The sequence below is a fragment of the Caloenas nicobarica genome, chromosome 2 (assembly GCF_036013445.1).
Source record: "Caloenas nicobarica isolate bCalNic1 chromosome 2, bCalNic1.hap1, whole genome shotgun sequence".
Taxonomy (NCBI): domain Eukaryota; kingdom Metazoa; phylum Chordata; class Aves; order Columbiformes; family Columbidae; genus Caloenas; species Caloenas nicobarica.
The window spans coordinates 148,470,514-148,495,278 of NC_088246.1; the positions used below are offsets into that span (position 1 = coordinate 148,470,514).

The 24,765-nt window shown below is 37.1% G+C and overlaps 1 protein-coding gene across 4 annotated transcripts in view; it reads right to left on the reverse strand.

The window, feature by feature from the left end:
* CSMD3 (CUB and Sushi multiple domains 3) overlaps positions 1-24,765 on the reverse strand; it is a 647,755-nt gene that overhangs the window by 522,915 nt on the left and 100,075 nt on the right. For all 4 annotated transcript variants that reach the window (XM_065630191.1, XM_065630190.1, XM_065630189.1 and 1 more), the window contains exon 3: positions 14,210-14,322. In XM_065630191.1, coding sequence (XP_065486263.1) covers positions 14,210-14,322 — 113 coding nt within the window. The remainder of the gene's footprint in view (positions 1-14,209; positions 14,323-24,765) is intronic.

The window sequence follows — 24,765 nt, forward strand, 5'->3', positions numbered from 1 at the left end:
TCACTAGGCTCCTTGTAAGTATTTGAAGAATGCTCTGACACCTCCCTGCCCCCAGTCATGTCTTCTCCAGGATGAGGAAGCCCATCTCCCCTAGCCTCTTCTTGTAGGGCAAATGCTCCATGGTGGCCCTTCCCTGAACTTGCTGCAATCCATCAGCTTCTTTCTTGTACTGAAAATCCAATACAGGATGCCATATTCCAGATTTAAAAGCTGAAGAAAGGGAAATAATTGCCTCCCTCAATTAACTGATGACACTTCTGTTGATGCAGCCCTTATGCTATCAGCGACCTTTGCTTCCACGATGCACTGTTGACTCATGTAACAAGTAGTTGAGACTTTTACCTTTATTCTATTACAGTAACAAAATATTCTACTCCATTAAAGACTGGTGTTTTTCCCAAAATAATCCACTAACAGTAAAGATGATTTCAGGCCCAAAGGACTGACATGAAATGAACGAGAGTTCCTGATACATGAATTTTCTTTTAAAGGACAGCATAGCATATCTATGAGAGTTTAAAGAAAGAAAAACATTCAAAGGAGTCTGACTGGAATAATGGAAAAACTATTGGTTTCTTTTTCCCTGAAGATGTGAAAATCAGCACTAGATGTATCTTACAGTATTTAATGGAAATACTAGAAGGGTCTGTAGCTCAGGACTTGAAATAAAGTATTTGATTTGCTTCAAAACTCTGATGGCATTGCCCTTTAACAATCCAACTGTTTGAACATTTGGATGTAGCAGCAAAGAATACCAAACAAACAGATTGAATTGTTGCTGCAGAAAAAAAAAAAAATTAAAAAGTTACTTTGAGTAGATATCCAGTCTGATGCATTTAAATAGTTACTTCAGGTTGCTCCTAAATATAACATGTCTCCTGTGTTGAATTGCCTTGTTTCTGAGAAAAAGAAGGAATGAAACCTATTCCTTCTGCTTTATTTAATTTAGTAGTAAAACCGTTTGATAACTACCATTAGAATTCTGTATAATTTCTGGGGGAAATGCAAAGTAATATCTGTTCTCCTATGCTACACTTACACAGACTAAAACTGGAAGGTGAAACACGTGCTAATTTTTATTCTTAAAATAGTTTGAGCAGAATTAGTAATACTCATTACAGAAAAAGGAAGTAAACCAGAAAGTCACTTTGGTTTTGCACTTTGCGCTTTACATTGTGGAAAGAGATCTGAGTGTTTGGGTTGATGGCAAGTTGAATATGAAACATGAGTGTGCCGTGGTAGCCAAAAGGGCCAACCATATTCTGGGGTGCATCAAACACAATACAGCTAGCTGGCCAAGGGAGGCGACTGTCCCTCTCTACACTGAACTGGTGCAGCCCCACCTCCAGTACTGTGTGCAGTTTTGGACTCCTCAACATAAGAACATGAAACTATTAGAGTGTGTCCAGAGGAGGGCAACCAAGATGGTGAAAGGTCTCGACAGCAAGACTCAACAGGAGCAGCTGAGGTCACTTGGTTTGTTCAGCTTCGAGAAGATAAGGCTGAGGTGTGACCTCATCGCAGTCTATAGCTTCTTCAAGGGTGACAGGAGAGGGTGAGGTGCTGATCTGCTCTTTCTGGTGACCAGTGATAGGACACAAGGAAATGGAATGAGTCAGTAGAATGTGTCAGTGGAAGTTCAGATTGGACATTAGGAAAAGGTTCTTCAGTGAGAGGGTGGTCAGTCACTGGAACAGTCTACCCAGGGAAGTGGTCATGACACCAAACCTGCCAGAGTTTAAGGGGCATCTAAACAATGCTCTCAGTCATATGGTTTCATTTTAGTTAGTCCTGCAATGAGCAGGGATTTCAACTCAATTATACTTATGCATCCCTTTCAACTTCAGCTGTTTTATGATTCTATGATTCTTAAATAGTATAGGGAAAAAATAATCAATTAATTTAGTTACACTTCCGTTAAAAAAAGACACAATGGATCAGATGAACGGTAGTGTGGTCCTAATTTTCATCAGGAATAATGACATACATATTTAGGCCAAATCTGTAGGCTGCATCATTAAATCTAGAGCAAATTCTGTGAATATGTATTTCCTAGCTTCAGGCTTTTTAAAAAGTAGACAAATTCAGAGACATACTAAAATCTAGTCTTGCCTTCATCGCAAGTAGGCTAAAATCACAAGAAAAATCTGCAAGCAAATAACACATGAAATGGTCAGAGAAAGTGGTTGTGAGTAGCAGTATGTAAGAGCCTTTGACTCATCCTAGTGCTCTGATGAGGAAAAGGTGAATGTAACTGAAATACTGCTGTGGCCTTTCAGCAGCCCCACCAGCTGAAAGTCCCAGGTGCCCTGTGGAGTCAGTGTGATGCTCATTGTAAGGCAACAGATGTCACCTGAAGGCAAGAGCAGCAATATGCCACAAGTACTTATGTTTTCCACCATGTCACCTGCACTCATGTGACAACAGGGGCCTTTAAACTGATTTCTGGGGGATAGGGTCAAAAATGCTAATATTGTCATTCCTGCAGTAGTATGTCATATATTCTGTCAAAGAAGAGAAAAAGAAAACAGAACAAAGCAAACAAACACCTGTGTGTTACAGTTGTGGCTAAGTATGGCTTATTTATACACCTACGTGTACTAGTCATTTATGCTTAGCTATGTAGCTAGTAGTGGAAAAGAAATGGGATGGCACTCTGAAATTGTTTATCTTTGCCTTGTACTATAAAGGAAGTCTGAAATGACAATACAGGATACCAACATCAACACCGTAATGTGTGTTGGAAGTCTTGTGAGGTGAATCCCAATCACCCAATCCCTCCTACGTGATAGGATTTATAAACTGATGTAGCAGTCTTTAAAAATGTTACCTATGAGATAGTGCATTTGGCTTAAAGGAATGAGCTAGAAGCCAGACCCAGAAAACAGGGCAGTGTCCTTTCTCTTTCATTTGCATTTATGCCACAAATAGTACTGGAGGTGAAGACTGATGCATGTCATCATCATCATAAACTCAGGACATGCTGTCTATCAAATAAATGAACTTGAATGGAGTTCTAAAACAAACACACAGAAGAAGAGAAAATATCTCTATCTCTTTGAAGGGAACAGTGAAAGTATAGTGTGAAATATCTCATATGGGAAAGCCAATCTTAGAAGCAGAGAGGTTCAGGGGGAGAGGTTGGAAAAAGGAGACCTAAATCTCAGGGGAAATTGAAGCAGACCATGAAAAAAAATCAGTGCTATGTGTATGTTAAGACTGCAATGTCTTAAGTTTCTCTTGTGTAACCATTTACAATCTGTAACACATATTTAATCTTTGGGACTTTTTTATTTTTTAATTTATAATTTCAAATCTGTGTAGAGATCTAACCGGATTCAAGTGAAAATAACAGGCACACTGTGTAGTACTTTCATGAAAGAACCAAATCCAAACATGACAAACTTGCTACTTGAAGCATTTACAATCCAAAACAATCTTGGGAATCCAAGATATTGTGATATGTTTTCTTCTAAGCAGCAAGAGTCAGTTTTGTATACTCAGTAAATCTGCTAGGAGATGTTACACAACAGAAACACAGACAAGAGATGAGACAATTTACAACTGTAGGAGTGTTATAGTTTCCTATTGTCATTCTGCATTATACACGATGCATCAAGATGAAGTTTGATGAATGTTTTAAATTAAGGTATATGGACTGTCAAAAGAGCAATGTTTTTTCTCCTTGTCAACTGTATGTATCTCATCCATGTCTTGGGTTGCTCTTAGCATTTGTGAGCCATGCAGCAGGCTGGACCAGAGAAAAGGATGAGGCAATAACACAGAGACAGTGAAATGGTATGGCATCTATATGAATGGCATCTATACTAATTCCCTGATCTGGGTCCTGACATAGCTTTGTGGGTGCTACAGTAAACAAACAGAGAGGGAGAAAGGAACATGAGGCTGGGGACGAGCCTAAGTCTGTAGCACCTCAAAAACAATAATGACATTTAATACCAAAACTCAAATAATGTTATCTCCACCACTTTTTTGATTCCTTTGCCTGCTCCCTAGTTCCGGTTTAATCTCACCAAGTTGATGGTTAGCCTTCTGAAAACTTCTCTAATACCATGCTTATTTGTCTTGGTCCATTGGTCAAAATTGAAATGTCTTGCCCACCAAGACCAATGTGAGAAACTCCTGTGCTATAAGAGTCTTTGTACCGTTTTGCAGTTTTAATCTAATCTGTTTTATCAACACTTAGCTTCTGCCTACTTTTCTATTATGATCTTACAAGAATTTCTTCTTTGCATTTCTTTTGTCCAATTAATTCATTATTTTTAAGCAACTTTTCCTGGTTTATTAAATATTATTTCATGCTGCACTTTAAAAAGTATTCTATGAATAATAAATAAATAAACGTATTTAATTGATAAAGAATGCTTTAGATAAAAGGCCCTTTCAAGTGACTGCAGAACTTTGGAAAAGGCTGAGGTATAAGGAGTCTGTATTTCATTAAACTCCAACAATATGTGAATCTGGAATGTATTTTAGATGTGGCAGTAGCAGAATTGTGGATGGAAGCAGAAAACTTTTCCATATGAAGATGCGTCTTGCCCAGAACAACACGTTCCTATCACTTGCAATGAAGAGCTCTCATGACAAGTACAGAATTGAGTAATGCTACGCTGTAATTAAAGATGACATAACATGTTGGTATTTTACAACACTACTTGTCTATAAACATCTTATTCTTGTCATCCGTCTGCTTACTAATAACTAGTAAACTGGAGAGACAGTGTGCTGAAAGGAGTAAACATGCAGCACAGATTTTCATTTCTGCATCATCAATTCAGACCTGGACACAAATGCTCATGTTGAGAAGCCATAGTTTAGTAGCATTTTCTTAGCCTGTGGTTTCAAATAATTTCCCAGATGATGCATATATTCATCAGAAAATCAGCTCTACAACTGCCACTAAATGCATCAGGGTTGATTATCTCTTTAGAGAAACTGAGAGTTGAGTGTTACAAGTGGCAATGATATCTGGTACTAAAGGAACCAAGAACACTTACTCCTTAGACACACACTGACAAAACAGTAAGGGAAAAACAACATAAATGCTAAATCCAATTAAGGAAAATGAATTAAATCTTTGTGATCCTAATGTTTTAATTTCTTCTTTAATTATACAATAAATATGTAAGGAAGTCTCTTACTCTTGTATTTTTTATGTAGAAACAGTAGGATTGCTTTCTGAAATCAGGTCTGTTCACTTTATCTATACTCACTTCAGATGCAGAATGTAAGATTAAAACCAAAAGCAAGGAGGTATAGGAATTCTGCACCAAAACATGAGCTGATACTTGTATGCAGTTTTTAATTATTCCATTAACATTATTTTCAGAAAAACATTTTCCTGAAAAGAATGAACTGGTGTTTTTAAAGTACGCAAATTTCTAGATTTTAGTTCAAATTTTTTTCGATAATTCAGTATGATATTGCTTTAGGATAAACCTCTTTGTTTAAAACAAATAGGTTAGCTTTGGAGTTTTAAAGCATTTCTAATGTAAAGCTGCATATAAAAAATAAGTTTTAAGACTATGTCAATATTTTGGGACAACTTTTCCAGTTACATCTACAGTGTATATCTTAGATAAGCAGTTTAGCTAATTAATTGTTAGTTGTAACGTGCAACTTATATTCCATAAGGTTTTAGTGGCCTGCTGCCAACCATCTGACAAAGGAATGGCTTTTTTTTTTTTTCCTTTATGAAGTTCAGGTAGGGATTCATCAACAGAAACACAGAATTACCAAAGGAGAATGGTTCCTTCATCCAGAAAACTAATATTTACTTGTAGATAAAATTGCCTTCAATTATTTTAACTTCTTTTCTTTTTTTTTTTTTCCCTCAAATTATAAGGCATTTGACTAACCATCTAGTTCATGGCATTATTATCACCCATTCACAAAGCTGTCTAAATTTACACTGAGGTTTGCTTGGATGACCTCTTTGTATAATGAGCGATTGTGTGCTAGGACTTGATCAAATAAGAAAATATCTTCCAAAATAAACTTGTAACAACTTTTTTTAAAATTTTAAATGGTAGAGAATTCCAGTGCTGAGTAAGCAATGACTCTTCTCTTCCTGTTAAAATAAAATTGTCATTATAATCATGACTAAATGGTTACAATGCTATTGTTCTGGATAATGTCAGTGACTGACATAACTGGATGCTTAATTTACAAACCTAAAAAAAATAAGTTGACCTATTTCCAGGTATTTTGCATGTCATATAATTTGTATTGGACTTAGTGGGAGCTACTAAATGCTCAACAGTATAAATATCTCATTATGGATCTAAGTGTCCAAACATGAAATACAAATTAGACTTAGATATGGAAAAATAGCAAATTTTGAAAATCTGTTAAGATGACAAAATGAGTCTGTTCTTAGGTTACAGTTCTGTATTACTGAGATGCATGTTCTCATCATGAATAAACCTTTCCACCTGCAGAGTTTGCTATTGACTTTTGACGAATTTTTAAGATTGCATGATGAGCACATTGAGCCTGTTCTTGCAGACCTGTGTATTTTGATATTATCAATGCAGAAATTATATCAAGGCCAATGCAAAGCCAAAATTCTATCAAATACTAAACACAGGTTGAAAGATTCAGCCTTGTAGTTCTAGAGGTACGAGTGTCACCAATTAGCAGCCTCAGTTTTATGAACTCCAAGGGTATTTCAAAGTCTGCTATTCTGTATTACTGCATCAAAATTTCATTGAGCTGTAACTTAGGAAAAACATGAAGGGAGCAACTGCTTATAAACATGGAGCTGCATTTAATGTGATACTTTAATGATTCCTATGGAATACTGTTTCAACTATATTGGATTACAGGTATCACTAGTCTAGACACGGGATCAAAATGTGAATCATAAGTTAGATTGCCTTAAGATTTGCTTTAGTCAGGGTATTGTACTTATCATAATAATGTGACAGGCCAGTAGCCGAAGAATGTAAATTCACAAAGAAAACCTCGGAATCTCTTGGGAAATTTCTTTTGTGACTTACAGTGTATATTTTTTTTCATGAAAAACGACATTGAAAACACAAGCAAAATGCTAAAGTAAGGCTGACATATAACTGAGATCTCAAATTAATCACTGTCTTAGTTAAACTTCAATATGAGGCATGTATCAAAATGATAAATTACGGTAGCATAGGTTGACAAATATGGCTTATTTAACAACATTATTCTGAAAGAAATAAATTAAACAGAACATTGAAATAGCGAATGGATTTTTTCCAGACTAAGAGAGAGACATTTTCTCTTCCAATAATTACGTATTTCTTAAGGCAGAAGAAATGATAGGTTACTCATTGGTTTTTAACTTTCAAATAATGTCTTTTTTGCAGATGTTAAACCAAATGAATATATTTCCATTCATTTTGCCTGGACCAAAACAGTGCATGGATCTGTGGCTCTGAAATCAATCACCTTGTTTATTTATTAATTTATTTATTATGATTTATTAAACAAAATTTGGCACTCAACAGACAACAACTAAAGTCCAATTGGTAGTTATGTGAGAATAAAGCACTAGATATATAATCAAGCACATGTGCATAAGCTTTTTTCCTACAAATGACAGGATATTTTGGAAATGAAAGAGCAAGGAAGAGAAGTCTATCTAGATGAATTTATCACATATTCTTTCTAAAATAAGACAGGAAATTCTTCGCAGCAGGAACAATCTTTAATTGTACTTTTGTGTACTGTTAATAAAGTGACACAGCTATCCCTACTGAGCCTTTGAGAGGTACTCCTTCCTGCAATGGCAGTCTCCTGCCTGGAAGCCAGACCTATAGTCTTGGACAATGTGCTTCTTGCCAGACCCATAATTTCACAAAACAATTGCTGTTTGTTCAGCTGCACAGCTGCTACTTCATGTTGTTCACCCATGTGAGTGGTAATAATGTGGCCAAGGGTAACTTTTAGCAGATCAAAGGTTGGTATGGGATTGTGAAGGGAAGAGTGAGTGGAATATGATTCCAGATGGTGTTGGTATCTCATCAGTCCTGGTTAGGAGAAAAGTTCTGGCTATGAGCAAGTGCATCCAGCAGACCAATGCCAAGCTGCACAGTTGTCTTCAAGTATCTGGCCTCCTTAATCATAGTACCTCATCTGAAGATGAAATAGAACTGCTGAGAAGAAATGAAACCACCTGATCAAGGTGAAGAAGAACGTAACCACAAGCAGATTTGTTTACCTCAGAAGGAGGGCCTTTAAAAATAGTTTTGTCAGGGGACAGGGACCTGTCTACACCTAAACTACAGAGTAGAAGATAAGAAAATTGAGGCCAGTACTAGAAGGAAGGTTGAGAAGTAAGCAGTAAAATTGAGACGCTAGACTTTAAGACATCACATTTGGATTTATTAGGGGAATTGTTATTCAGAATCTCCTGGGAAGCAATTATGAGGAGGAAGGACAGCCAGAAAGATGGTTGATGTTTTTAAAAGACAACCAGCTATTTTAAAGGGAAGTGAACTTTGACAAATGACTCATGAGGCTAACAAGGGAGCTTCTTAATCACTAAAATGCAAAGAAGTACAGACAAAAAGAAAGTGCGAAAAGGACAGACAACAAGAAAGGAGTATTCAAGTGTTGCTTCATTACTTAGAGACAAAATGAAGAAAGTCAAAATCCAAGGGACACTAACACCAGAGAGGGATGTTTTGGGTTATAAAAAGGGATTCTACAAGTGTGCTAGTAGAAAAAAGGACAGGCAAAAATGCAGATACACTGCTGAGTGAAGAACACAACAATAGATCACATGAGAAAGGCCAAATAATTCAATGCCTTTTGTGCACCATTCTTCACAAGAAGAAACATCTTCATGTATTAATACAGTTGGTAAGGAGAGAAGCAGTCAGTTCTTGGTGTGCAGTGATGGATTATGTAGAGAGGTTGAATGTGGTCACATTCATAGATTCACCCAAGGATACTGAAAGAGCCATCCCACCATGACTGAAAAGCTTCTGTATAATCCATGGAAAATTATGAAAATCAGTGGTAGTCCCTCCTAACTAGACAGACTAGTGATACCTCTGTCCTCATGAAAGCAAGACAGACCACCCCAGGCACTATAAACTAGCAACTATTCCCTCAGTTGCTGGAAGTAGCTTGAAAAGCACACTTTTGCAATCCATTTTCTAACACCTGAAGGATAAAGGTGACTGGGAATAGTCAGCACAGACTTACAAGGGCAAATTATGCTTTATAAACACAAATGACATTTCAGGATGTGAAGGGTTGTTATAAGTGGCCACTGCTTCCAGCAGCTCTGGGGCCTGGAGGTTTCTCTTGCTCAGCCATAGGAGTCCAGCCTTGAGACCTGGGGGTGTCTGACTCAGGCCAATAGACCTTGTTGATGTTTTTCCATTTGCAGGTTTAATCAGTTGCACAGCTGAGCATGTATCCCAGAGAAACACATACACACACACAAGACACCAACATAACTGCCTGCAAACTGCAGAATTTAGATTGCCTTATTATGTTTAGTATATTTCCTTGTTACATTTAGTATGTTTCATTTAATAAACAGGAGTTTACCTGTTTAGGCAATTTAAACAGTAGCTTTCCTGTCCTCATTAGGCAAACTCAATTAAATACGATTTTATTAAGGGCTTGCTGAAGCAGTCTTATGACAGAGAGCAGCCATACCCAAAACAGCTATGACAAAATCTGAACAAAAAAATAAAAGCCTGTAGTATGTGTCAGGTAGTAAGCCTGGTGACAACTTTACAGCTTAAAGTCTGTAGCTTTTACAACTCCAACCTGGCAAACAGTTTTTGAGTGGGCCTTTTATAAAGACCACTCCAATATTAAAGAATAATTAATTAGTACACTTTTAAATTTTTATATTAAGTTAATAGTGAAGATATTAATAGCTTAATATAGCTAGTACTTCATGAAACTTATCTAAATCCAGTATTTAGATTATGTGTAGCCACATTTCTGAATTTTGATGTGCAGGAGAACTAAAAATAGATTATCCTATTTGTTCACATTCTCTAGCTCTACACCAACTGCCAAAATTATTTTTAGCATCCACATTCTGGCACATTTAAGTCCTACTAGTATTTCTGATCTACATGCTTCAATAATCTTGTACATCAGCGACCAATTTTTCTTAATATTGCTGAAAGAAATGCATGATAGGTCCCTAGAAGTCACTAGATAGAAATCATATTCTGTTAATAAATACCATCTGCTCCCCTCTTTCCTGCCCCCCACTGCCATTACCCATAAAGATGAAATAAATCTTGAAATTGTTAACATTGCTCTCAAACCCCTCTCAAAAGCATTTCAGTAGGATTGCTGAATTCCTATAGCACCACTCTAGCACAATCATGAAGACCATTTCATTATTTACACACTGTCTAATAATTCAGTTTTATAATTCATCTTTAAAAACAGGTGTAGCAGTACAAAGCAGATTAAATAACATTTAATAACACTATTATAAATAATTGCGATTCCTCTGCAGGATGATCAGAATTTTCACTATAAGAATAATCTATATGTTAATTTATTTTTTGTCTTCCCCATGATCAACAGGATAGCACAATAATGGCTATACTTTTTCGTTTAAATAAAGATTGCCATAAATTCTAGCAGTAAATTTGTTAATGAAGTCAATGATTTTAACAATGCCAGCTACCTGTTTAATAGCTGTAAAATAACCCAGTAAGAACAAAAGGAAGTTCTATTCAAAGCAGGACTAGGTTCACTGAAACCCATTGCTGTGTGGGCCAAGTTGCTATGTTGCTTTCTTTCTCAGCAGCTGTATTTCCCCTCCTGTGCTCTCAATGAATAAAACTGCTTATGTATCTCAGGACAACAGGAAATGGAAAAGTGCATCAAATTCTTCTATTTTGAAAGCAAAATAAGCTTATCAGAAATAAAATGAAAAGGACATAGCCACACTGTGACTTGGCCTAAATTATCAAGTAGGGAATCAAGTGTAGCATTTCTGCTCCATACATTAATACCCATACGTGTTACACAGACCCTGAAAGCTACTGAAAAAGAAAATCAAAACAAAGATGCCAGGGATCTCTCCAGAAAAAAAACCAGGCATGGAATCAGCAGCCTTGTAACTCCCCCATTTCTCACTCCAGCCAGCAAAGCTGTGTCGCTTGACAATGACAATATGATAAATTGCTACTGGTAATTATTGTAGCCCAAGTTTTTTTCTTAAAATCCCTCTTCAATTTTCAATGCACCTCACCATTTTCTGTTGTCACTGTAAGTGAAGTCTTTTTCTTTAGAATAATCTGTTTATGTTTTCTCTCATGAAATCGTTTTTATCCTGGGATACTGTGCTATGCAGGGAGGTGTATTTCTCAGATACGTTCTTTCTCAAATAACATAGAAACTGAACATAAGGAAGTATGTGCACAAGAGTACCAAAGCTAACCCAAATATGCCACTTGACATTGGGGAAAGATGGTGAGAAGGGGAGAAAGAAGGAGAGAAGGGTGGAGAGACAGAGGATACAGGCTGAGGCTTATGCTATTGAGGTGGGAGACCAGAATGGGTATTTCTGTGGTCTATTGTGTACTTAGTTTGACTGGATGAAATTGCAGGGGCTTACATATGATGGCCCAGCATAGCACTTCTATTCATGATATAATTTTACATCATTTCATACATATTTTTTTCCTCAGGAGAGCAGAAAATTAATATGTTCCTCTATGCTATAATCAAGAAAATCCACAGTAGATTCACAGTTCCCACAGATTCTGTAAGACACTCTGTAGTTTCTTGTAAACTACCAGCGCAAGTGCAAATTTGTCATGCAGTATGAGAGGTGAGAGAAAGAGATGTTGGTGGGCTTTGTTTATTTTGTTTGTTTGTTGTTTTGTTCTGGTTTGGTTTGGTTTGTTTTTTAAATGTAGGGAACAGTAACGCATCCCATATACCCATCTGTCTATGTCCTCTATTTCAAACATTTCAAAAGAATTTTAAATTATCACTGATCATGAAAGGTATGTTCCTTCTTGCTCAAAACACACATGGATCTAATACATTCAGATATATGTTTCTACTGTTCATCCTGCCCTCTCATGGTATCTCTATCATTTTGCTTTATTGAAATGATAGGCTGCTAATCATTTCTATCTTAGATTTCAAGTTACAAATCCATAATCAAGCATGTAAGTGTGTGGTCTGATATTTAGCGGTGCAAAGTATGCAGGTGTTTCATCAGGAAGCTGAAAAGAAGCTACTGGGCAATCAAAATTTTTGAAAATTGGATACTAGGTAGAACCAGATCTGAAAATGTTGATTGCAGGGCTATGCACTTTCACAAAGAGTACAAGAACAGAAATGGAGATTGCCTTGGTGTGATTATCATTTAAATACATCTATTCTCTCACGTCAAGGAATGATACATGAAATGAATGTAATGTAATGAATTTTCATTTCTTTGCTAGCTCGGGATAAAGACAGGTAGCTTTATAGGAAGCAAAAAAAACAGGAATTGAAAGCAAAATTCTGTCACTGAATGAAAACTGCTTCTTTGCAGCTCTTAAAAAAGTAGATCTGGCTGTTGGAAGTGAGACTCCAGTGAACTAAAACTCTGGGGTCTAGCTTAACTTCCTTCAATATTCCTGATTGCACAAAATAAAGCCTCAGATTAAAAAAAAGAAAAAAAAGAAATTCAAGGCAATAAGTTTATGTCTTTTTCTAAAATCGTGATTTCTATGGTTGAAGGTAAAATTTCCTAACACTTGTCAGTTGATTTAGGAGCTTGAGTTCTACTAATCAGCATGCTATTTTAACCCAGAAAGGAACTAGCTGAGGAGTCAGTCATATGTGCAAACTGAACTCTATTGGTGATCTTCCATTTTAGTTTTAATCATTCTTTATCATAACTGAAATGCATAGTACACTTTCTATTAGCATTAGTAGTGCAAAACCTTTTGGCAAACAATGTATAAGGACAGCAGCTGGTACTATACATAGCTATACAGACTACAAAGTAGCTACAATCCAGGCAAAACCAATTACATCTAGGTTGAATTTCTATTTTGTAAATTACTTCTTGCTTGTGTGCAAGACAGAAGAAAGAGTGCATGTATTGCCTCATTTATTTTCTATAACTCAAGGGATAAGAAAATCCTGAAAATTCTTTTATGTTTTTCATTTCATATCTAGACATAAGTATATATAGGAGAGAATTTCTATATGAAGTAGTATTCTAATGCATCATACCTGAAGGTAAACTATGTTAATGGTTGAAGGTATTCTACTACAAAGTGATTTTGGGCTCTCTTTCTATAGTAGCCCTTCATTGCATTACCAGTTACTTTCAGCTAGTTACTTTCTCAGAGATTAGTTTCTGTTGCTAATGGGACTGTGCAGGGTACAACAATGACCTCAGAGCTTCTCCAGGCAGTTTACTATAGTTCCTGGCTTGCTGATTGAGACACTTAATGGTAGCAGAAAGATCAAGTGTCTTTACATCAACTTAAAAAAAAAAAAGTTTCTATTTATACCCTATAAACACGTTAGAGTTCATAATCTCAGTGCTAAGAAATTGATTAAAAAAATGGATGGATGATATATTCCAACTCTTCAACAATTCTTCAAATGAGATTGAAATGAGCTTGATTGGAATCAAGATCCTTCCTGGAACATACATACAATACTATAAACTTCTAGACTTCAGGAATACGTGTGCCAACTGTTTTACTTCAGTGTCTGTGTGAAAACTGAAGGCAATTATAAAAACTGCAATAGAGAAGTAACTTTGTGTTAGTTCAGAGAACTGATTCAGCATTTCTTCTATGCAAAAGTATAAGAGGGAATTCATCCATAGAACTTGCAGAGAGAAATTCAACTATCTAGTGAAATTCAAGAGTAACTAGTAATGTCTTGACATTAATTTGAATAAGCATATGTTAGAAAGACCAGAAAGATTATGACCATGTTTTACAGAATTTAAAGAATTTGGCAGTATTAAAGGTCTTAAAACATTTGTAGTTGAATGGGACTGTAGATGGTAGAGTTTAAAATATTTTTATTTCAGATGTGAGTCTATGCCTCCAAATGACTACACAGAAAAGAAACATTGTATATTGCATAAGACTATAAATGTGTATTCGTAAATATTTTTGGGACATTTAGTTTTATTATGCATAGAGATCAGAGAAAAAAAAAAACAATAATCTTTTGTAAGATGTCTTACCTTCATAGTAAATTTTAAATCCATGAGCACTAACTGCAAAGTCACTTGTCAAGCGCAGTGAAAATACAGATTTTGTACTTGTCACAGGTGGAGGAAGATGAAATCCTGTTAACCTAAGAAACAAAAAAGCACAACTCGCGGTTAATTGTCTGAAAAATAAAACCATGTGTGACAGATTGCTCTTCCAAACAAGTATTTCATCATGGAAAGGGAAAGTGACTTAAAAGTATAGAGAGTTTATATTACTTGAAAAAATGATTTTTATACAATAGCTTAAGGAATCAATATAAAAGTTCAGCAGCTTTCGTGGACACTGAACCAGTTAAGGTATATTGGTTTGAGAAAACAGATACTTTAGCAGAGATGATAGTAAGATATAGAAACTAGAATTTAAAAATTGTCTAGATTATCAGTAGATGAAAAACAAACAAACAAAAAAAACCACCAAAACCCCCCACAAACAAATAAAAAAACAAACCAAACAAACAAAAAAACAACGATCAGCTAATTTACGCTACTTAGGGTTATGTTCAAACATCTATTGCATTACGTATTTTACATAGACTTCTGTTAAAATTTTTAGTGGATGAATTTTCTGTAGGCAATATGATGAAAGAAGAGGGACTATGATTCACTTTAATGAGGGAATTCAGGATTATTTAAACTATGTACTTTAGCCTCAAAGAAAATATTTCCGCTTTCAACTCAAATAGGAAATCCAAAAAGCATCATTGTGAAATCATATATCCATTGTGAAATTACATATCCATTGCAAAATCATATATTGCAAGCTTCCATTCTTCTGCATCATTGGCCCCTCTCACCTCTGCGTGTGCCAGTGGGGGAGTTTTGGCTGTTTGGCCATGGGCTGTGAGTCCACTGCAGACTCTGCTTGGAACCAGCTTTCTAACTCCTCAGCCTCCCTGATGTTACACAGCCTTCTCACTGCACCCTGCAGCTCAGCCACTTGGTGCAGGAGGTCCTCCACCTGGGCACGTATTTTGCAGGCAGGTCTGCTGCTTGTCCCTGCCCCAGGAGAAAGGTCCAGGCACTTCGTGCAGCCTGAGGTGTGGACTGCAGCCTCTCCCTTCAGCAGCTCTGTGTGGAGACATCAGCCACCACTTGGGTAGATGGTGCAAAGCCCCCAGCCGGAGCTGCAAACTTTGCCTCCTGCTGGAGGCCAGTGAAATGCTGTGCCACACCCCGGGTGAAGCGCCACACCCTGGTTGAGGCATCACACCCTGTTTGCCCGCTCTGTTGGAAGCGCTTTTGGTCACCAGTGCTCCTCAGGTGGCTTTCTATAGGCATTGGGATGGTCACAGTTGCTCTGGCAATGCCCAGATCTCATCAGCATTTCCTGCCAATCTGCCTGCTCGTGGTGGGTCTCTCCACTGCCCTGATGTTTCCCAGGTTCAGGATAACCCCTGTGTGTGCCAAGATCTGCTGCTCTGCTGCGGATTGCGCCGGGTCCAGAGCAGCTTCCCTCCATGACTAACGACTAGTCTCCATTACACGAGGTCATGGGTTGGTCTACACAACACCAGGCCTGTTGGTAACAGATGGGGTATGTCTGCCTCAAAAGGGGAAAAAGATCTTCACATAAGTATTAGCAGGACTTATTGGAAGATATTTAGACAAGATCTGAAGGGGGAAAGGGATAAAACCAGGCTGGCTAGAGATAAGCCTGAGAGTGGTATGCAAATATTTCAGGGGCGGTATGCTAGCAAGGTCCTTCAACCTGTTATCTCAGTGGAGGTAGGGAGTGGAGATCTCTGCAGCAGCAAAGACAAAAGGGTTATTGATGTGTTTGAAACCATGGAAGTGCCTGAAAACAGTCATGTGGGAATCAGGGCTTCTTCCCAGAAAAAGGTGGTAGAATCAGTAGCCCAACAGAAGTGCATCTACACCAATCCACACAGCATGGGCAACAAACAGGAGGAGCTGGTAGCTCTTATGCAGCTGGAAAACTGTGATATAGTTGCCATCACGGAAACATGGTGGGATGACTCACATAACTGGAGTGCTGCAACGGATCTCTTGCATCAGAAATAGTGTGGCCAGCAGGACTAGGGCAGTGATGGTCCCCCTGTACTCGGCACTGGTGAGGCTGCACCTCAAATCCTGTGTTCAGTTTTGGGCCCCTCACTACAAGAGGGTGTCAGCTGAGGTGCTGGACTGAGTTCGGAGGAGGGCAACGAAGCTGGTGAAGTGCTGGAGCACAATCTTACAAGGAATGGCTGAGGGATCTGCAGTTGTTTAGCCTGGAGAAGAGAAGGCTGAGAGAGGACCTTATCACTCTCTACAACTACCTGAAAGGAGGTTGCAGCAACATGGGTGTCAGCCTTTTTTCCCATGTAACAAGTAATAGAACGAGAGGAAATGGACTCAAGTTGTGCCAGGGGAGGTTTAGTTTAGATATAAGGAAAAATGGAAATGGAAAAACATGAATAGAAGTAGCAATGACACTTAAAGAGCTGTGTATACAGACCTATATATATGCAGCAAGTCAACAGTGTGAGTATCCAGAAACATTCTTTGTTTTGTCATTGGCCTCTTCATGAATAGTGTTATAAAAACAAGACTAGATTAAAGAATTTATATTAATATGCAAAGATGGAGAATTTTTTGCAGAATATTCAGGATTTAGGAAATGCATTTTTTAATTTCATTATGAGAATATATTTTTGTTCTAACAATAAAACAAATTTAAAAATGCTTACCTCTCACAAAGGGGCATATACCTAATTTTTTGACAAGTCAATATCAGTGCACCTTTTCAATTAGCTTATTCATAGCGCAATCAATACATTAGTAAGTATCACCACTTAAAGGTAGGCTGACCTAACATAAAACAAAGCCAATTATTTGGATAAAACTTTAATTTGCACTGCACAGCAGGTCTAGCTGGTATGTATTTAGCTACTCAATGATTTGAGGGAATTGTGGGTATAAACACATATCCAGCAGAAAAAAAAACCACATTTATCCCAAACTATTTAATTTTATGAGAAGTACATATGCACAGCTTCTATGGGTAAAGGATTTTTAAAATGAACACATATGTCACTATTGTGGCAAGCATTACAGATCTTCATGCAAAACAAATCATTATTAGAGCCATTTGACACCATTTATCTTTCAGGGGTGTGTCTTTTATTCACCATCATTATGCTGCATTTGCTCAGAAAAGTTCAGCTTGTTTCTTTAATTTCATTGCTACGCTTAAATTTATATGAAAAAATGCAGAGGTTTATTTGTGATTTAGTGGTTGCAAAATTTATTTTTTTACCAAGTAAAAATACATGGGAATATCACTTGGTAAAATACTACAGGTTTTTAAAAGGGAATGTAATGTTTTTGCTCAGATAATTGAAGTAACCTGAGTATTTTTCACCGAGTACTACAGTACATTGACCTCAGAACTTAAGTCTCATTTGTTTGTAAAACTCTACAAAAAGTCATAAATGTCAGCTAGAATAGTTTTCTTTGCTATTTAAAATGAAACATAACGAGTGCATAATAATTACAAGAGAGAGATGTCAGGTAAGCAGCAAAATGTCTGTGAGATAATCTATGTGCATGGGTCTGATTGTCACTTCTTCAGATCGGTCACAAATAAATGGTTAAGTTAAAGAGACTAAGTACCCTGGTAAAAGCGAAACTATAGGTAGGACACTTACGCAAAATGAGGAATCATCTCCTTAAACTGGTATCATCTGCATATTAAACACATTGAAATTCAAATTACCTGTAGTAGCTTTGGGGTTTTTTTTATTGTGGTTTGTTTTTCGGGTTTTTTTTAATCTACAACAGTTTTCTCTCTTACATTCCATTTGCATGTTTCATTCCATTTGCATCAACTTTTTTCAAATTTAAAATACCTAATGGAGTGATTCAGGTGTCTCTCTACTGCTATTTTAGACACCATGAGGTATTTGAGACTTCAGCATAGAGCATGATATCGGACCAACATGAGACTGAAAGTTTAACACTTTGACAGAAGAAATTTATACTAAGACAGGCAGGCTTTTTTTTTTTTTTTTTTTTTTTCTGTGGGATTTTTATTTACCCAGTCATTATCGTCTTTCCCGTTTCAGTTTTGGAATTGGCTCATCTAGTGTTCACTGAAATCAGTAAAAAGATACCATAAGCAACTGATACTGGCTCCTGTGGCAAAAAAAACATTGGAACTAAGAGACAGTGTCTACAGAAGCCTGAGATGGAAATACACTCTGTCTTAACCCTTAAAAAAATGAAATATTGAATTTTAACATTCTAGTAGGAACATTTGATTGAGATGTGGCAGTACAGCTACAGAGTGCTATCCAACATGCAACAGTGATACAAATTTGTAAATTAATACACTGCATATTAATGGATATGTTTCCTTTGTTCTTGCTGATGTCTTAGCAAGCTTATCAGTACCTACACCTACAGGAAACTAATACATTATGTGTCCACTTAGTAGACTTTAAAGTTGTGTATGTGAGAATGAAATTAGCAGTGTGGATACCCAAATACTACTGGGAGTGCAGGAAAAGGTTGAGAGATATTTTAAACTTCTTTTCTACAGAAATTCCAAAACTCCAGTGGTAAATATGGTGAAATTAAAGATGATATATCATGTAGAGACATAATATGTACTTAGAATTTAGATATTATTTGCACGCAAAATTACAATGCTTTGTAAATTAGTTTTGGTTACATGGGACTCTGGCAATGTTTTTGTAGTCTCTTTCTTTTTTAAAATCATCGATGTCATCATTTAAAAATGACAAATCATTGCAGATTTATGGTCTCCAAGGTTTAAGGGTTCTGACTGGAAATCTGTGAAGTTTTATCAGTCATTTGTTTTCTGCTTTTGCTGTGATCCTTAGGATAAACCTTTAATCATACATCAAGTGAACTTTTAGCTGCATGCTGGACTTCAACCTCACAAGCCCTTAAGGAAAGACAAGCTCCCAGCTGCAGGATCAAATTAGAGCAATCTTTTCATAACTGTAAAGTTTAAATGATGGAAAGCAATCTTCATTAATCACGCAAAAGTACTCTTAGATAAATTGTTTACTTGAGATTGTACTGTGATAAATAAGACAACAGCATTTCCTCTTTGACTGTATATCTCATATAATTGCTGTTTGACAAAGCATTGATTACCTTTAGAATATGTAATTTTTTTAAAAAATGCATTTTAAAGACTTTTTTGTTTTTTCAGCTTCATAAAATTCTAGTTTTTCTAGTCTGTTACTGATTTCCAAAGAAAATACAGTTCATCTAGGATATTTCAGTTTCGGTTGGATAGTATATAAGGAGATTCATCAAAAGATCTTTGAAATAAATACTAGTCTTTCACTTTATCTCAATAAACTTTTGATCAGCTCATAGAAATTTTACAACAGGGTGAGTTCTAGGCTGTCTGTCTCTAATTTATATAAAATAGTGCAGAAACATAGAACATGTCACTATGTCAATTTATTATAACTTTGACTCACCTCCCTGCCTGGGAAGATCATGGAACAGATCCCACAAGAAGCTATGCTAAGGCACATGGAGGACAGGGAGGTGATTGGAGACAACCAGCATGGCTTCACCAAGGGCAAGTCCTGCCTCACCAACCCAGTGGCCTTCTGCAATGAAGTAACTACATCAGTGCACAAAGGAAGGGCTATGGATGTCATCTATCTGGACTTCTGTAAAACCTTTGGCATGGTTCCCCACAGCATCCTATTTTCTAAATTGAAGACTTCTGGATTTGATGAGTAGACTGTTCAGTGGATGAGGAACTGGGTGCGTGGTCACACCCAAAGAGTAGTGGTCAATGGCTCAATGCCTGGATGGAGATTGTTGACAAGTGGTGACCCTCAAGGGTCCATACTGGGACCAGTACTGTTTATTATCTTCATCAATGACATAGACAGTGGGATCGAGTGCACTCTCAGCAAGTTTGTGAATGACACCAAACTGAGTGGTGCAGTTGACACACCTGAGGGACAGGATGCCATCCAGAGGTATTTGGACAAGGTCAAGAAGTGGAGCCATGTAAACTTCATGAGATTCACAAAGGCCAAGTGCAAGGTCCTGCATCTAGAACAGGACAGCCCCCAGTATTGATACAGGCTGGGGGATGAAGGGATTGAGAGCAGCCCTGTGGAGAAGGACTTGGGCGTACTGGTGGGCAAATATTTTACGTGAGCTGGCAATGTGCTCTTGCAGCCCAGAAAGCCAAGCTTGTCTTGGGTTGCATCAAAAGGACCGTGGCCAGCAGGTCGAGAGAGGTGATTCTGCCCCTCTACCAGATCTGCTCTGGTGAGACCCCATCCAGAGTAGTGCATCCATCTCTGGAGCCCTCAGTACAGGAAAGACACGGACCTGTTGAAAGGAGTCCAGAGGAGACCACCAAGATCATCAGACGGATGGAACACTGCTCAGATGGGGACAGGCTAAGACTTGGGGTTGTTCAGCCTGGAGAGGAGAAGGCTCTGGGGAGACCTTTTGGCAGCCTGTCAGTATTTAAAAGGGGCCCATAAGAAAGATGGAGACAAACTTTTTAAAAGGGCATGTTGCGACAAGACAAAGTGTCATGCTTTTAAATTAAAGGAGGGGAGATTCAGGCTAGACATGAGGAAGATCTTTTTTACACTGAGGGTGGTGAAACACTGGAACAAGTTACCCAGAGAGGTGGTAGATGCCACATCCCTGGAAACATTTAAGGCCAGGCTGGATGCAGCTCTGAGCAACCTGATCTAGTTGAAAATGTCCCTGCTCATTGCAGGGGGTTGGACTAGATGAGCTTTGAAGGTCCCTTCCAACTCAGACTGTTCTGTGATTCTGTGACTAACATTAGAAAGACTGTCAAAGTCCATCCATTCTCACTTTTAGTTTGCTTTCCAAAGAACTGTTTATTCTTAATGTCAAATGGAGAAGGTAGATTCTGAAAAAGAATAGACATAATAAGCAAAATGCAAAGTATAAAATAAAAGTAGGTAAAATTAACTGTTTTATACAAACGTTGTGAAGACAATAAACATGTTATTCCACATTTAGCTGTTTTCAGGAAGTTCAAATATATGATATATTAAAACCATAGATAAAATAATTCTAATTATAGATTTTGCTTTTATAACATTAATGTAAGTTTTTCTTCCAGTATGAAATTTTGGTCTTGATGATACCTATGCAACTTGATAATCTTCAGAGAATATTGTTCTTACAAAACATAGTACATAAACAAATGAAGCTTCATAACCAGTGGGTTTCTCCCGTCAACCTAAATACAATTCTCCTACCAATTGTGTTATTTGCTGCTTTGTCCAGTAACTTATTATATATTGTTTATGCAGACACTAGTATTTAATACTTACCAAATAAATACAACTTAGTGAGGTACTGCTAGGGCTTGGCTTTGTTGGACTACATACTGGTGAATTCATTATTAGCTGGTGTAGTCAGGTCTGTGTGTTTGCGCATTCATATACACTTCTATTCATTTTCTAAGTTGCAGATGATTTGATTTGACATTTGAAAAGCCTAATGTTACACAGATTCAATTTCAAATTTAGTGAAAACAGACCTTTTGCCTTCCCAAATTCTTTAACATTTTCGCACTAGCTCTGATTACTGAAAAAAAAAAAAAAAAAAAAAAGCCTTCAACAGAAGGGATTGCATATTTGCATTTTTTGAGATAAAAACATGCTCTTCTGACTCAATTTTCTACTGATTTTGTTGTGATCAGCACCTGGTTAACTGAAATAAAAGGCTTCTTCAGTATTTTTTCCGAGAACAGTGTTATTTTTGTCTTCTAATACTCATCAAATATTTGTTTCTGAGGACCCTACCCGCTTACACTTCATGGCATTTTCTTATTTTGAATACTGAGATATTGAAGAGAAGATATGATTACTTAATAAAGTATGGATTTTAAATGTTCGGTGTATCCAATTTGGCATCTCTGATTTTGACTGCCATGTTAAAATTACATATTTCCCTATTGGCAAATTTCTTGTTGCCCTCTTTCATGAAAATGCAAAATCTAGCATTTGTTTCCTTTTCAATCGGTTTTGTATTCTTTTTTTTTTTAATGTGTGTCTTCAGTAATAATTCATCAGACATGTAAGCATCTCTGATCTCTGAAAAGCAACCTAACCACCTACCAGTAGAAAGTTCCAAAAGCAAGGAAAACTAGGTAGGTAGCAGCAGCAGTCAGTTACAAAAGCTAGTCAACAGAAAAGCAAAAAAGGGCAAGGTAATATGTTGTTAAAAATTAAAGTATGCATTTCACTCTCAAGATCCTTGATGGCATCCAGGATATTAAATACCTAATTAAACATTTTTTTATAAGCTCCCATTAAATATTGAAAGGCTGCAATAAGGTCTCCCTGGAGCCTCTAGTTCAGAGGACAGTACCAAGGAAATGTAGAGGTTGCCAAAGTTGAGAAACACAATGTTTAACATGTTCAACCTACAAAACTGATGCTGAAAGATAAATCTCACTTCAGAATTCCCTGAAAAAATGAATTAATTTAATTCTTCACCATTATTCCAGTAAAAGTAAACTGATTCTCATGTAAAACAGCTATAAATGTTTGTACAGATCTTAGAAGAGTATTTCTACATTTGCACAAATACACCCTACTTTCCTTAGTTTCCAATATATATTTGGGGTGGCTTTTCTGAGTTATTTAAATTATTTCTTTTTTAGGTAAAGGAATGATAAAAATGAAGTTTCACACTAAAATATATGTATATTTTAAAATGAGTACACCAGAAGTTTTCTGAGAAAAAAAACCCTACTATTTACATTGTACACATGAATTTAAATCTCTCAATATCTGAGACTCCTATGTCTAATCTAACGGATTACATCAGCAATATTTCTGTGATTAGATATTTCTGACACCTCTATCAACTGTGAGAGTAAAACTAGTTTCCCTTTAACTCTTCAGTCTTGTGGCCTTTTCTCACATTCATATTCTATGCATCCACCTATGCATGCATGTCCTTGTGACCTTTAAGCAGGACAGACCATGTCCAGAAAGTGAGTTCCAGGAATGTCAAAGGCTAAAAAGTCAAGCAGCAATAGTAGCTAATCCAAGAGTGGATCAAATGTGCTCCAAAAGAATTCTGATGAATTGGATTACACAGTCACTCATGATGGCAATCAAATCACTACTCAAACTTATTAATTGATTTTGGATGGAGAAATAATGACTTACACTTCACATTTTTGTATTTTTGTAGATATGTTCTATTTTCCCAGCATTATATTCGAAAGTAAAATCATCCAGGACAATTACAATTGTAATAGATGCTTTTTTAATCCTTCCTACTTCAAACTTTTTTCCATTGACCCAGTACGTATTTTCTTATAGTACTCAAATAATCAAGCATCCTGCTTTTTGCTAGTGTTCTGCTACACTTTATTAGAAAAATAACTATTTTAATTTAAAGAAAAGGTATTCATTCTTTCATAATAATAGAAATACTTCTATGAAATCTAAAAGTGGCAAATTATAATTGATAAAATAAAGTTCAATTACCTTGTTGAACTAGTTCTTTTATTAATCCGACAGTTTAGAAGGATTCAGAAAGGGATTTGACACATAACTAATAAGTAAACTCAGAGTTTAGCAGTATATCACTGAAAGAATGGCTAGAGCTTTGGGAGGGATACGAAAATCTCATTATTCAATAAATAATTCTATTCGTAGGCAGTGAGTTAAACTGAGGCTCTGTCATGTGTGTATTTCATGTGTGCATTGGGTGCAGGTGTCAAGGTTTGGAGAGGGGCGGCGGAGGTCTATGGATAGAGACCAGGGGCTGTCCCGTGCTGGACACAGCTGGTTCCAGCTCCACAACAGACCCACTGCAGGACACAAGTAAAGCTGGTGGCACCTCTGTGAAAACATACTTAAGAAGGGGCAAAATGCTGCACAAGCAGTGAGGAGTAAGGGAAAAAAGAGTGAAAAAGAGACCTGTGAACACCAAGGTCAGAGAAGGAGGAGGTGCTCCAGGCAATGTAACAGATTCCACTGAAGCCCATGGAAGACCATGCTAGAGCACATATCCACACTGTAGTCCTTGGAGGATCCCACACAAGAGCAGATGGATATTCCCTGAAGTAACTGCAGCTCATGGAAAGGACTCATATTGAAGCAACCCATGGAGGATCCAGGCTGGAGCAGGGAAAGTTGTGAGGAGAAAGAAACAGCAGAGAGGAACTGTTATGGACCACCCACAAGCCTGCATTCTCCATCTCCCCTGTGCCATTCCAGGAAGGGAAAGGTGGAGGAGATAATGATGAAGTTGAGCCTGGGAAAAAAAGAGTGGGGATGAGGGAAGGTGTTTTAATTTTTGTCCTTGTTTCTCACCATCCAACTCTATTTTCACTGGAAATTAATTACATTAATTTTACCCAGTTTGAGTCTGTTTTGCCAACGACAGTGATAAGTGATCTTCCCATCTTTATCTTGACCCAGGTTGTTTTTTTCGTCTTGTTTTCTCTTGCTGTCCTGTAGTTGAGGGTGAATGATGAAGTGGCTGGGTGAACATCTGTCAGC